Source organism: Archocentrus centrarchus, chromosome 9, assembly GCF_007364275.1.
Source record: "Archocentrus centrarchus isolate MPI-CPG fArcCen1 chromosome 9, fArcCen1, whole genome shotgun sequence".
NCBI lineage: Eukaryota > Metazoa > Chordata > Actinopteri > Cichliformes > Cichlidae > Archocentrus > Archocentrus centrarchus.
The window spans coordinates 13285361-13300015 of NC_044354.1; the positions used below are offsets into that span (position 1 = coordinate 13285361).

Here is a 14655-nt window from a genome sequence, read left to right on the forward strand (position 1 = left end):
GGTGCGCAGAGAAAGTTTAAACTGTCAACAAACTGGAACAGACATTGTGTGTTCAGGCTCTTGCTACCTTATGTAAACTCGTCTTTCAGATGTGAGATTTCTCGGAGGACGTGAAGATATGTAGAAATTCTGAGTTGTAGATAAAGCAGAGCACGGGCATGGAGAGCCACGCTGTGTCGGTGTTGGACAAACCCGCGGCGGAGCTCACGGTTGTGGATGTGTATGAGATAGCAGCGGTGCTCGGCCAGGAGTTTGAGCGGATCATAGACAGGTTTGGGTGCGACACTCTCGTCGGATTGGTGCCCCGAGTGGTGCGTGTCCTAGAGCTTCTGGAGGCACTGGTGGGCCGCGGATCCACCGGGCAAGAGGCCGAGGAGCTGCGGAGGGAGCTGGATAGGCTGCGGCAGGAGCGGAGCGACAGACACGAACAGGAGAGGAAGCACCAGAAGGTAGGTAGGTAGGTGTGTGTGTGTGTGTGTGTGTGTGTGTGTGTGTGTGTGTGTTCCTGTCACAACCTAGAAGTAGAGGCAGGTGGAACTGTGGATGTCCCTAGTTCTACCTGCTTATGAGGCCGTGTCAGGTGAGTGGAAGATGGCAACACTTCACATTTCATAATCCAGGTTTTTGGGTGGTGTGGGTGAAAAAAAGAAAGAAGTGGCAATAATGTAGCTACAAAAATTTGGAGATGCTTAAAATTCACCCACCTAACACCATCATTGCTTCAGTCACTACCTGAATAATCAGTGACCCCTTTTAGCCCTTTTTTCTAAATCACACTTTCACTTAGGGTCACATTAGATTACTGTAATATGATAAACAATGTATTTAACCAGGCTACACACTAATACCTTACTTCTTGGAACACTTCTCACCCATTACATTACTAATTTATAGCACGTTGTCAACAGATTCAAGCACTGAAGACAACTTCTTACAGTGCATAATAACAAAACCAGATTTTTAAGACACACATAGGTGCATACTTGATCATTTTGACTACAGACTTTGGAAGCAATAAAACCAGATGTGCTGCTGGTTTCACCCAGCCCCATATTTCAGTTTTCTACAGCAGTGAATTAGGCCCATTAGGTTAAAAAATACAGAACCTGGGGAGTCGTAATTTTGCACAAATAACTTTACAAGAAAAACATAAAAGTTTGTTTCAGTGAAGAAACTGTGTTGTAAGCAGTGGCAGCACCACCCAATTTTTTATAAGGTTGAAACAATTACTTGCATTGGAGTGACGACAGAATTAATTTTGTTCCTTACAGTGTTGCTGCAGGCCAAATAGTGGTTTTGGTCACTCACTCATATAGTTTCCTGAAGCAGGTTCAGACTGCCAGTACAGAAATACACAGTTCCTCCAGTTTGCATATCAAAGTACACCAAATTGCTGCCTGGATGCATTCATCAGAGTGAGTGTGTGCCCGTGAATGTTAGACAGACAGGACTGTGTGTGTGTGTGTGTGTGTGTGTGTGTGTGTGTGTGTGTGTGTGTGTGTGTGTGTGTGCGTGAGTGAGTGTGAGAGACTGAGCCTTGTAATAGAAAGTAGTTTGAGCAGTCAGCTAGAATGGAAAAGCACTATATAAGTGCAATTCAAATGGGTGGTTGTGCTGTTAAAATGTCCATGAGGAGATAATGGTCATAGAGAAATGGTCCCACAAAAAAGTTTCTTTATTGGATGCAGTGTGTGTGTGTGTGTGTGTGTGTGTCCATGGCACAATTTACTCTGTGGTGGCTATGCTCACCATAGGCAAAAAGAGCAAGCTACACATATTTAAAGGAGGAGGTACAACTATGGATGACCAATATCATGCATCCAAACATCAATTTTCTGAAGTTTATCCATGTTTGAGGGTCATGGGGGGGCTATAGTCTGTCCCATGTGACTCTGAACAAGAGGCAGGACACACCATGGACAGGTGGCCAGTGCACCACAGAGCTCACACAGACAGACAATCACACTCATTTCCACACCTACAGCTAATTTCCACTCATCTGTTCCTCAGCTCATCGTTTTGGATGCACAAAGGCTGTTTTCTCTTCTGATTCGGCCCAGTTCTTGGCAATGTCTATTCGAAGTCAGGATGTTTACGATATTATGGTGAATCAGGGCTAAAATCAAAAGTATTTCCTTATTGCTAAATTTAGCTGCAAGTTAGACTTTATTTTGATTCAGTGCTGGCATAGGCGGTGGCATCTATGGTAAGATAAGTTTGATCCGTCCTTACTTGTACTTTGATAAAAGGAACAAAGAAAATTTCTATTATGCCTTGCTCCTTTTTCCCCTGCAGTATTAATGGCTCCAGAACTCTATCTGAGGTTTCCTCCTTTTTGTGCTCAGGAGTTGGAGCTGCTGGAGGATGTTTGGAGAGGAGAAGTCCAGGACCTGCTTTCTCAAATCGCTCAGCTTCAGGCAGAGAACAAGAGGCTGCTGGTGAGCCTTTCTCTTAAAGAGTCCCCAGTCACAGAGGAAGACCTGCAGAAGCATGAGGGTGAGTCGACTGGAGGAGAACTCTCAGCCAGAGATTAACACATGAACTTTGGCTGAGAGTTTTTATCGCGTTTGTTTATTGACACAACAGTCGGTTTGTTTTTGCATCTTAGTGTTTTGTCAGCTCTTTCTAAGATTTCTTCAGCTTTTCTGGTGGAATAATGAATGAACAGTTTGCACCCTACAGGAAATGCTGTGAAATATAATTTTTAAATCATACAATGATAGAGATCCACCAGCTGACCTGTTACACAGATTGTTTGGTGGTTTGTTTTTGTCTGTGTCATCAAAAATTCTGCATGAAGGCAATCTGCCGCTTCATCCGCGCGCTGTTATACATTAAAAATGGTTGTTTACTTTGATGGCTTTAACGTTTGGGAATGAAAGAGCACCGGTTTGTGGTTCGTACATCTGTGCAAACCACGTGTTACAACCAAGGTATACAGAAGAGCATCTCACGCAGATGGACTGCAGCAGCAGAAGACCACACCGAATAGGAACAGTAAACTGAGGTTACAGTTCACATCGGCTCACCAAAATTAGACAACAGAACATTGGAAAAACGCTGCCTAGTCTGATGAGACTTGATTTCTGTTGGAACATTCAGCAGTTAGCAGTTAACTCTGTCCAGGGTGGATGGACTTTCTTAAATCTGCTCCTGACGAATACCCTTCATATTACAATAATTAAAAAAAAAAAAAACTAAACAAAACTAATAAAAAAAAAAACAACCAAAATGGAAAAGAAAATCCACTCTGGAAACTAGTTGAAACTAAAGTAAATTGAAAACAAAAACTCAAATGAAATTTAATTACAAAGAAGCTAATTAGAAATGGCAAAACTGTAACAACTCTACTCTGACTCTTAATTAGATCAGTCTTGGCTGAGAATTCATGTGTTTCATATTCATAACAATCTGCGGTATGTTACACGCACTCACCCTGTGCAGTCACATGGAGCTGTACAGTAAATGCTGCATAATAAAGTAGGCTGTGCAGAGAGACGGGAGCCTCTATGAAAGACTATTTTTGAATCAGACTAAAATATAGCTCTGTGTGAAACTCATGGTGGCTGCTGCTGCTATACTTACAGGCAGAGCTGCAGCACACACACACTGCTTACAGAGAAATGGAAAGTGACTCCTCTGCCCCAAAAAATAAGTACATGGTGCTTTTAGTTTCTTGAATCCCAAGCCTGAAAATTAGCAGCTTTTAGAGGTGTTTTCCCATTTTACACATCAAATCTTTTTTTGCCCTGTTGACAGTTTCTTATAATTTGTTGGACATTATTTTTTTATTTTTTTTTTTTTGTTGTTACATACTGGTAAATTTTTTTTAATTTCATTTAAAACCAAGATACACACAATCTGACTGAAACAGATTAAAAAAGGACCCAAGTTTAAAAAAAAGAAAATGCAAAAATTGCTACATTTCAGCATCACCATCTCTTTTGATTTTGCTGAACTTGGGCTTTGGTCGATCAATAAAACACAGGCTGATTTTTGTACTACAAAGTTATCTGTCTCAAATAAACATAAATAAACTATATGCATAGTTCGGGCCAAATAACATTTGTTTCAATGTTGTAGTTTTTTTTTTTAAATATGAAAGAACAACAAATAATCTACCAGTTTGCAGATTTTCACTGTTTTCTGTTTTTTTTTTTTAACCTGATCTACTATATTTATTTGAATGCTTATATATCCCCTCTGTGAACATTAATTTATTTATTTGGATTACAGCAGGAATGTCAGAGAAAGAAAAACAAGTGATGAAGAAACTTCAAGACTTGGTGGATAAACAGAGAGATGAAATCCGGGCTAAAGATCGTGAGCTGACACTAAGAAATGAGGATGTCGAGGCGGTGAGGATTTAAAATACTAGTCTCTGAGAAAAAATGTAATGTAAAAATTACTTTCCACCAGGATCCATAAAGCAAATTCTCTGAACCACAGCTCCAGTTGCAGCAGCATCGGCTGATAAGGATGAACCAGGAGCTTCTTCACAGGACAGGTGTGATGGAGGCTCAGGGCAAGACCCTGATTCAGCAGAGGGCTGAGCTGGAGGCTGCAGCCCAGACACACCACCAGGAACTAGGGGCTCTGCGGCTGGAGGTCACGAGGCTGAAAAAGGAGCTGCGGGAGTTGGAACTAGAGAGAGAAGTTGCTGAAATAGAAGAGTTGCCTCTGCCAAACTCTGAGATTCCTTCACCTACACCACCACTGAGGACTGTAAGAAAAAATACCTTATCTTTAGCAGGTGTCAGAACCATTTGTGGATCATTTGGCTGTGCCTAAGTGGCTATTTTGTGTCACAAATTCAGTCTTCAGCAGCAGCACTTTCTAACTCCTTAAAACCAAATTCGGTGTGGGTGGAGTGTGGAGGAGACCCAGACTTCATGGAAAACTGCTTTGAGTGTGACAAGAGTCTTCCCTTTCTCCCAAAGTCAGCAAACAGAGAGGATAATGAGGAAGAGGGAAATGAAGAGGAGACTTCAACAGCATTGTTACTGGTAATGTTGACGCATACATTCTTATATATCCACTGTTACTGTGTTACAGTCTTACAGTGGGCAGAGGCCCACCTTATTAAGCAGTGAGCTGAGTGTGAAAGTGAAGCTGCTGATTTACCAGTCAATCTACATTCCTACCCTGGTTGTGAGCTTTAGGTAGTGACCAAAAAAAATAAGACTGCGACTACAAGCAGCAGAAATGGGCTGCCTCCAAAGGGTGGCTGGCTTCTCCCACAGAGACAGGGTGAAGAGTTCAGTCATTTGGGAGGGGCTCAGAGTAGAGCCATTACTCCTCCACGTCAAAGGAAGTCAGCTGAGGTGGTTTGGGCATCTTACTTGGATGCCTCTTGGGAAAGGTGTTCCAGACATGTCCTACTGGGAGGAGGCCCTGAGGTAGAACCATGAAATGCTGGAGAGATTATGTCTCAAGACTGACCTGGGAGCACCTCAGTGTTTCCCTGGATGAGCTGGAGGGAGAGGGAGGTTCTGGGCTTTTCTACTTAGGCTGCTGCTACCTGGTCCCAGTAGAGAGTTAGTGATTATTAAAAATTGAGGTGTGGGGCATGAAATTATTTCAGCTTCTGAAATGAGGCGTGTCAGCAAGGGTTTGAGAAATGCTGTTTTGAGTCAGCACTCGTGCATAGTCATGCCAAGAGACTGGTATTGCCAGAGTTTTAAGGGTGGAGCAGAGTTGAGGTAAAAATAGCTCCTCCACTTTTCGTCACTGGCTGCGCCATCAGGGGTGCCGAAAATGAGCAAACACTGGAAGTGCAAATATCCCTGAAGTGATGTACAGCTGGATGAAGACTTCATTCCCAACAGTATAACTGTTTGTATATTCATATCACAATGCCAGACAAATCAGTCAGCTCAGAGGGAGCAGAATAGACAAACTTTGTCATGTAGTGTTTGCTTAAAGCGATGGGGTCAGACATTACCTGTTTCTTTTTGTTAAACATACAGGAAACTTCAAAAGTGGTTAAAACTGTGAAGGCTCCCTTGTTCATAGCTGGAACAAATCAGTTTAACTTCAACAAAACATCTAACCTCCTTCATTTTATAGTACCTGTGTTTTCAAGCTGTGCAGGAGAAAAAAAGCGAATGTTTGCTTTGAATGCAGAATGGATCGCCCGATGCAGAGCCAGAGGAGGAGGAGTCGGACAAGCCTCGTTTCACCCTGCAGGAGCTGCGGGACGTCCTGCAGGAGAAAAATGAACTCAAAGCCCAAGTTTTTTTTCTGCAGGAGGAGCTAGCATACTATAAAAGGTATGAGTTCCCTCACAAGGTGTAAGATTTAACTAAACGTGGGATACAAAAGCTGATATTAACCTTCTTCTCATCATTCAGTGATGAGCTTGAGGAGAACACCAGTCCCATTGTCTCTACTCCGTCTCCTCCTCCGTCCTTGCCTCCTACTGATCAGCGTGAATCAGGAATAAGACGCTTGTGAGTAATGAGTTTGTGAAGGTTTTCCTGTTCCTGTTTGACATATCAGTATCTTTGTTCACTTTGGATACCCTGACTTGTAATGCTGATGTCACACAGTCTTTTCACGTGTTCTGTGTTTTCTGTCTTCTCCTCTCTGGACAGGATCTTTACAGCCATTATGCCAATGGTGGCAGCCGGTTTGATCACGGACGATCCCACATTGTTGCCGATCAGAAGACTTTCCTTCGTATGACTTTGAGTTTAAAACTTTTTTTTTTTTTAAACCATGCCATCTCAACGCCAGTTTTCTAACCTCCACATTTACAAATGGGTTTAACAGCTCCAATCATCAGTTTTTGAAAACTAAACCTATCTTGTGGTTTTTACATTGAAAACTGTGGCTATTTAACCACTGATATCAACTTTTATGATAGTACTTGCTTTTATTTTTTTTTCTAGTTTGAGCTTTACATAAACTTCAGCAGTTTAAATGTGAGACAAATGGCCATACCTGGACATTCTCAGGTGTTATCAGCTCATATTTTAAGGTCACCACTTGTGAGTGCTTCACTTTATGCAGATCTACCAAGGGAAAGTGTTGATGCTGCACATGTCAGATACTTTTGATTAGCTTCTTATTGCATGGCTTGATCCAAACACATATGGTATATGCACAATATTTGTTGAGCCTATAAACTGAACATCTTGTCTGGTTCATGCTGAGATGTATCTGATGGGAAATTGTGGCTCAGTTGCCCGAGTGTGGGATCAAGGTGCAGATGATCATGTGCCTTTATTCTCCACTGAGAAACTGGATGAGCTCATCATGTAAAGGCGTTTCTGCCGATCACTACAGCCTGGCACCAAGTGTTGAGGTGTACACTGGAAATCAATCTCCAGGAGAAGTATATTCCATCATTAATGAATACTATATGAATACAACTACTGGTATGTGCCAGGATGCACAGATAAAGTATTTGTTCAAAATAAATTAATAAAGTTCTATTTTTAAACTTTTGTTGTGTCACTTAAACATATTTATTCATTTAATAATAACCTTATTAATATTATGTAATTTGTTACAACAATAAAGCAGGAAAACGCAAAAAAGGAAAAACTAGAAAAAAGCTCCTCTTGATGTACCTGCTAATCTCTGTCCAAATAATTTTTTTTTTTAATTGCAAATTTAGAACAAAAAAAAAAATCTTTCTCCATTCAAAACATAAAACCAGACACTTCAGAGTTTACATTAACTTTAGCAGATTCTATACCTTCATAGTGTGGTCTAGGTCCATTTTGAATTGAGCTTAGAGAAAAATTTATATATATATATACACACACATACATACATACATATAAAAATCTGTGAAGTGTCTACAATCAATTTAGAATATAAATAGCCTGATATTAATACATGAGTGATTAATCCTTAATGTTTCACAGCGCTGGGAGGGTGTATTTTTTCAGGTTATAGGAACACTTGTTTTGGGAGAAAAACATCATGTCACATTGTGTCCTTTTTTTAAACTTTAAGACATGAAAACAAAACAGCCAAAAGTATTTAAATAGATTTAAAGTGAAAATGGTAAGAAAATAAATTCTGGAACTGTTGGTATCTGTTGTATAACTTATAAAACTGCTAAACACTATCCTTACTTCTTTGACATTAAAAAAAAACAAACAACCACCATCTAAAATTATCAGTATTAATTCAATTTTAACACAGGACACATTTGCTTATTGCAAACTAGTCTGCATTCAAAGCAGTGATAGGAAACCTTGTATGTGTGGGAGCTGCACATTTCCTACACTCACTGTTGATCTCATCCTTGGGTTCTTTTAAATCTGACCACTCAAAGAGCTTCTAACTACAAATCACACTTTTAACCATACATTCATTCAGAACTTTATTCTATATACCTCGAGTACTTCATCTACCTCACATTCATGGGCAATTTACAATTACTAATTAACTGAACATATTGACATTTTGCTGAACTTTTAGGGGGGATGCTCCTAACGACATGACGGATGGTGTCCTGGGAATCTCCTCCCAGATCTGGACCAGGGCATCACTGAGCTCCTGGACAGTCTGAGGTACAACTTGGCAGTATCGGATTGACTGAAACATAATGTCCCAGAGGAGTTCTTTTGGATTTAGATCAGGCAAGCATGGGGCCAGTTAATGGTATTAATTCCTTCATCCTCCAGGAACTGCCTGCATACTCTCGCCACATGAGGCCAGGCATTGTCGTGCACCAGGAGGAACCCAAGACCAGCATAGGGTCTGACAATGGGTCTAAGGATTTCATCCCAATACCTAATGGCGGTCAGGGTGCCATTGGTGTCTGTGCATCCCTCCGTGGATATGCCTCCCAGACCATCACTGACCCACTACCAAACCGGTCATGCTGAATGATATTACAGGGAGCATAACATTGTGACTTCTCCAGACCCTTTTATGCCTGTCACATGTGCTCTGGATGAACCTGCTCTCATCAATGAAAAGCACAGGGAACCAGCGGTGGACCTGCCAATCCTGGTATTCAATGGAAATACCGATCATGCTCCATGGTGCCAAGCAGTGAGCACAGGACCCACTCGAGGACATCAGGTCTTCAGGCCACCCTCCTGAAGTCTGTTTCTGATTGTTTGGTCAGAGACATTCACACCAGTGGCCTCCTGCAGGTCATTTTGTACCTTTGGCAGTGCTCATCCTATTGCTCCTTGCACAAAGGAGCAGATACCGGTCCTGCTGATGGGTTAAGGACCTTCTACCTGTCCAGGTCTCCTAGAGTAACTGCCTGCCTCCTGGAATATCCTCCATGCTCTTGAGAATATGCTGGGAGAGACAGCAAACCTTCTTACAACAACATGTATTGATGTGCCATTCCTGGAGGAGTTGGACTACCTGTGAAACCTCTGTAGGGTCCAGGTATCACCTCATGCTACCAGTAGGTACACTGACCCTAGTCAAATGCAAAACCAATGAAAAAACAGTCAGAAAAGATGAGGAGGGAAAAATGTCAGTGGCCTTCACCTGTGAAACCATTCCTGTTTTGGGGGTTGTCTCGTTGTTGCCCCTCTAGCACACCTGTTGGTAATTTCATTAACATCAAAGCAGCTGAAACTGATTAATAACCCCTAATGCTACTTAACTGATCAGATCAATGTCCCAAAAGTTTAACTGACTCGATGCTATACTCTGATTAAAAAGTGTTCCTTTAATCTGTGTATGATCACTCCTGTGTTGTTTTACTGTTTATGATCCTTCAGACCAGCAGATGTCTGTCTCTGCAGGAACCTGAGCAAATGTGGTGGGAACACGGGCAGTTCTCAATCAAGTTTCCTCTGTCACCACTGTCCCATAAAAAATGCACACAGGCTTGACACATACAGTTTCAAGATTCCCTGAAACAATTGTTTTCTTTGATTTGACCAATGCTGGAGCATAGATACGGGTCAAATTTAACTTGGAACAGCTTGAATGTACAAACATTTGTATCACCTGTACAAATATCTGTATGTTTGTGTATTTAGGGTCATATAAGGAAAAGTAATCAAGTTTCAGGCTAAAAGAATAACATTTAAGGTATTTTTGCTGCTGTCAAATTCAGAGTGACACGCTTAGCTCCAAATCAACAAACGAGCACCCATAAAATAATAATAATTTTTAAAAAATTAAATCACGTTTTCTCACCTGATTTAGACGTACCTGATTGAGAGAGGTTCAGAGAGAATTTGATGGATGATCCCTCACTCACAGACTGCATTGTTTTCTGTGCAAACCGACGCTCTGCGCTGGCCGATGGCCACAGCTGAGTGAGCGCTCTCGGCTTATACACGATCTTTGCGCTCACCTGTCGCTAGGATACTTTGCCCTCCTCTGCTGCCCTGCGAGTCACGCCATTGGTGCGTGAGTGATGGGGGAAGTGCTCCTCTGAAGTTAGCCACCTTCGCTCTCTGCGAGTATTGAGCCGAAGTCCAGAAAGGGGAGGAAGAGTTAGATTTAAGTATTTGTAAGTAGTAGTTGGTGGGTAAAAGTTGAGTTTATTTCGGTGTTTTAAAGAGTCGTCCCGCTGCGTCATGGAGTTTGGTGAGGAGTCGTCTCCAGCTCGGGCTTTCGAGAAGGACGCGTTCGAGCTCACTGTCGAGGATGTGTATGACATCTCGTACGTAATCGGAAGAGATTTGTTAAAAATCAGCAACAGTGGCGAAGAAGTGTCGGATCTGCAGTTTAGGATAGTCCGTGTGTTGGAAATGTTTGAGACTCTGGTCAACAAGTACAACTTATCTCTGGAGGAGCTGAAAATGGAGCGGGACAACCTCAAGAGTGAGCTGGATAGGATCATCAAGGAGGGCTCCTCCAGGCCGGGCACGGTGAGTTAGACACTGTAGTTCAGTTTGTAGCCTGATAGAAGCAGTCTTTTAAATATGCCTTTTGTGCCTTCAATTACAGCAAACAGCGGGACCGAACCAGCTGGTGGTGGACTTGACAGACCCCAACAGACCCCGCTTCACTATGCAGGAGCTGAAGGAGGTGCTGCAAGAGAGGAACCAGCTGAAGGCTCAGCTCATGGTGGCTCAGGAGGAGCTTCAGTTGTACAAGAGGTAACAAGTGTGAAATCTAAGAGTGCATAAAACTGAAGTACATTAGTAATAAAATAATGGTTTTCCTTTATTTACTTATATCAGAACCACATAGCTGCTATACGCCTAATGCACCAGTGCCAACAAACGACTGTAAGCTTGTTAAAAAAAAAAAAGTTTTATTGAAGGCCTGCTGTATAATGCTGTGTGAGATTGGTATGTTGAATGGCCACCATTTCCCATATCTGTTCTCCTAACTCAGTCCTTGGATAAATGCATATACTCATCAGCCACTTTATTAGGAACAGCTTGCTAGTACCAGGTTGAAGCCTCTTTAGTCTACAGAACTGCCTTAATTCTTATGCTGGAAACATTCCTCAGAGATTTTGGTCTACATTGACACGATGACATCACACAGTTACTGCACATCTGTGACACAAATCTCCACATCCCAAAGATGTTCTGTTGGATTGAGATCTGGTAACTGTAGTGGCCATCTGAGTACAGTGAACTCGCTGTCATGTTGCAACATGGTGTGTTATCCTGCTGAAAGCAGCCATCAGAAGATGGCTATGCTGTGGTTATAAAGGGATGGACGTGGGCAGCAACAATCCATTGAAAAGCTGCAGCAGAACTCGAGACCGGCAACATTTTTCTAATCTTCGGTTGTCCAATTTTGGTGACCCTGTGTGAATTTTAGCCTCAGTTTCCTGTTCTTAGCCGACAGGTGTGGCACCAGGTGTGATCTGTATCCCATTTGCTTCAAGGTTCAATATGCCATGGGTTCAGAGATACCCTGGTTGTCATGAGTGGTTATTTGAGTTACTGTTGCCTTCCTGTCAGCTCAAAGCAGTCAGGCCATTCCCCTCTGACCTCAAGCATCAACCCAGAGCACTGCCGCTCACTGGATATTTTCTCGTTTTCAGCTTAGAGATGGCTGTGTGGGAAAAATCCCAGCAAATCTGCCGTTTCTGAAATACTCAGACCAGCCCATCTAGTGTGATCAATGCGGCATTCAGAGTCACTTAAATCACCTTTCTTCCCTATTCTGATGCTCAGTTTGAACATCAGCAGCTCTTGACCATGTCTGCATGCCTAAATCTACTGAGCTGCTGCCATGTGATTGGCTGATCAGATATCTGCGTCAAAGAGCAGTTGAACAGATGTACCTAATAAAATGTGTATATGAGTAACTTGTAATCATTTGTCATACTTTTGTTCTTTGGCAAATGTAATTGTGAAATCAAGCACAGTTAGCCAGCTATCGCAAAAACATAAACACACACTATAGTAGCCTCTTATTTCATTACCACTGTTGTTTGTTTTTAAAATTTGTTGTAATTTTCATGTGACAAGATCAGTCACATCTCATAATAGCTTGTACATTAAATGCCAGCCTGTCTTACAAAATGACCCAAGTGATCACAAATCTGCACGTTGTCCTGCAGTGGGATTCTGCCGCAAGCTGAACCAGCCATGGTGGAGGTGGATCTGGAGACACCGGCAGCTACAGAGCACAGACCAGCCACGATAAATGACACAAAAGAAGAGAAGACGACCATAGGCAAGCTGTGAGTAACAAGCTGGGTTGGGTTACCAAACAAAGTGTGCACAGACACTAAAAATAATATAAAGAAAGTGGTGAAAAGGAAGTAAAAGTAGGTCTTGTTTTAAACTATAACCTCAAACAGAAAGGATTCAGAAGAATTTTGAGCAGCAACCACATGATGCTGTAATAATCTAGCAGGGAGATTGTTCTCACAGCCTGTCTCCTGTCTCCTAATGATATACTTGTGACTGAGTACATTCATGCTGACGCTCATGTTTGTCTGAGCAGTGAATGAGAGAGAGAGAGCGCCTCTGTGGAAATGCTTCCGTCAGTAATCACAGCCTCCCGTGATTCAGCATTGTCTGCATGCTCTGTGTTCACCCACGCTCCTTACACTAACTCTAACCTTTCTATTTATAGGTTTTCATTCAGGCGAAAATGAGAAAAAGCTGTCACGAGAACTGACCATGTAGGAGACAAACAGGATTTGTCGGCACAATTTTACCACTTTTGTACTTTCACAAATTTTTTTTTTTTTTTTTTAAGAAGGATTTGTCACTTTTAAGCACTGTTTTTGTACTAATATTTTTAACCTGAGATGTTTTTAGAGTAGATATCTTCATTCTGTAAAAATACAATAAGGAAAGGAAACTGGAAAGTATTATTTAAAAAGTGTTGGTGATGTTGAATACATTAAAAAAATGAAATTATTTATAAACGTGAATAATGGTTTTTATGTTGGCCACATAACCCAAAGCACATTTCCAGCACTCACCTCTCTGTTGTTAAAGTAAAATACCCAACCAAAATCTAAAAATAAAAAAAGCTATTACCTTTTCAAAAGTACTTGTGATTTGTGTGATGTTGAATATTTAAAAAGCTTCTGTTAAACATTTTTCCAAGTTCCGATTTCATGTCAGCATAAACAAGCTGCCGCAACCACATCCCAAAAATACTCCTTAATGCACAGGTCTCAAACGACAGCATCAGTTCACAGGCTTTAGTCGGCAGGGCGTGGAAAATTTTTTTTTGCCAAATATTTTAATTGAAATGTTAATTGATTTAAACAGACAAACATACTTATTACAGTCCTCTTATTTACTTCTTTTGTTTTGTGTGAAAGGAGAAAATGGAAAAAAATGTCACACTCTAATATTTCACTAGACTGCCTTTAGCTTTAGTGACATGCCAAGCGATCGCTGTGGATGCATTGTGCATCAACTTTTCACCAAGATCTCATATTAATGATGGAGAGTTGGACCACTGCATAAAGTCTCCAGTAAATCACAAAGATTCTTCTTGGGGTTAAGTCTGGACTCTGTGGTGGACAATTTACGTGTGAAAATGATGTCTCAGGGTCCCCGAGCCACGCAAATCATAACACTGCTTCCACAGGCTTGTACGCTAGGCACGAGGCATGCTGGGTGCATCACTTCATCTTCCTTCTTACCCTGAGATGCCCATCACTCTGGAAAAGGGTAGATTTGGACTCATCCGACCATGTGACCTTTTTCCATTGCTGCAGGGTCCCGTCTTTTGCTCCCAAACAAGTTGAAGCCTTTTTACCAATTAGCTTCACTGAGAAGTGGTTTTCTTAAAGCTACACAGCTTGAATCCTTTGAGTTCTCGCTGCATGTGTGGAAATGCTCTTACTTTCACTGTTAAACACATTTCACCAAACATTTAAGGGATCGCCGATCACTCAGTTAAATTCCTCAGAGATGGTAGTTCACCACCCTTCCAGGTTTTAATAATGTGTTGTACAAGCTCTTCACCCAGTTTTGGAATTTCAGCATTCTCTTTGTTTTCCTTGAGGCCGACTAAAAATTGAACCTTTCAGAAACAGTAACATCTTTTCCACAACCACGGGATGTGTATTTTGACATGGACGTTCAAGAAATGAAAAGCTACTCGCTGTATCAGTCAGTTACTTACACATCAATATAAAGCATATTCCTACCACTGTCTTTTTGATTTTACATCATAAATTTGAACCAAGACTGACTTCACAGAATCAAGTCAATTCAAAACTTTGCAGATATTCAAATTAAACTCACATCAATGCTAAAAGCTGTGCGCTAT

General features: G+C 41.5%; 2 protein-coding genes across 3 annotated transcripts; both read left to right on the forward strand.

The window, feature by feature from the left end:
- Positions 1 to 7398, forward strand: LOC115785871 (RILP-like protein 1). Of its 2 annotated transcripts, none has more exons than XM_030737788.1 (8): positions 1 to 449; positions 2346 to 2496; positions 4237 to 4358; positions 4450 to 4725; positions 4818 to 5006; positions 6127 to 6272; positions 6354 to 6452; positions 6597 to 7398. In XM_030737788.1, exons 1-8 carry the CDS (start codon positions 159 to 161, stop codon positions 6685 to 6687), a joined length of 1365 nt encoding a protein of 454 aa, XP_030593648.1. In that variant the 5' UTR covers positions 1 to 158; the 3' UTR covers positions 6688 to 7398. The 2 variants fall into 2 exon arrangements, with proteins under 2 accessions (XP_030593648.1, XP_030593649.1); XM_030737789.1 differs by having other exon boundaries at positions 4240 to 4358.
- Positions 7399 to 10327: 2929 nt separating this feature from the next.
- rilpl2 (Rab interacting lysosomal protein-like 2) lies at positions 10328 to 13367 on the forward strand. Its single transcript, XM_030738160.1, has 4 exons — positions 10328 to 10814; positions 10894 to 11045; positions 12473 to 12595; positions 12994 to 13367. The coding sequence occupies exons 1-4, from the start codon at positions 10521 to 10523 to the stop codon at positions 13013 to 13015; spliced, it is 591 nt and encodes a 196-aa protein (XP_030594020.1). The 5' UTR covers positions 10328 to 10520; the 3' UTR covers positions 13016 to 13367.
- Positions 13368 to 14655: the final 1288 nt, after the last annotated feature.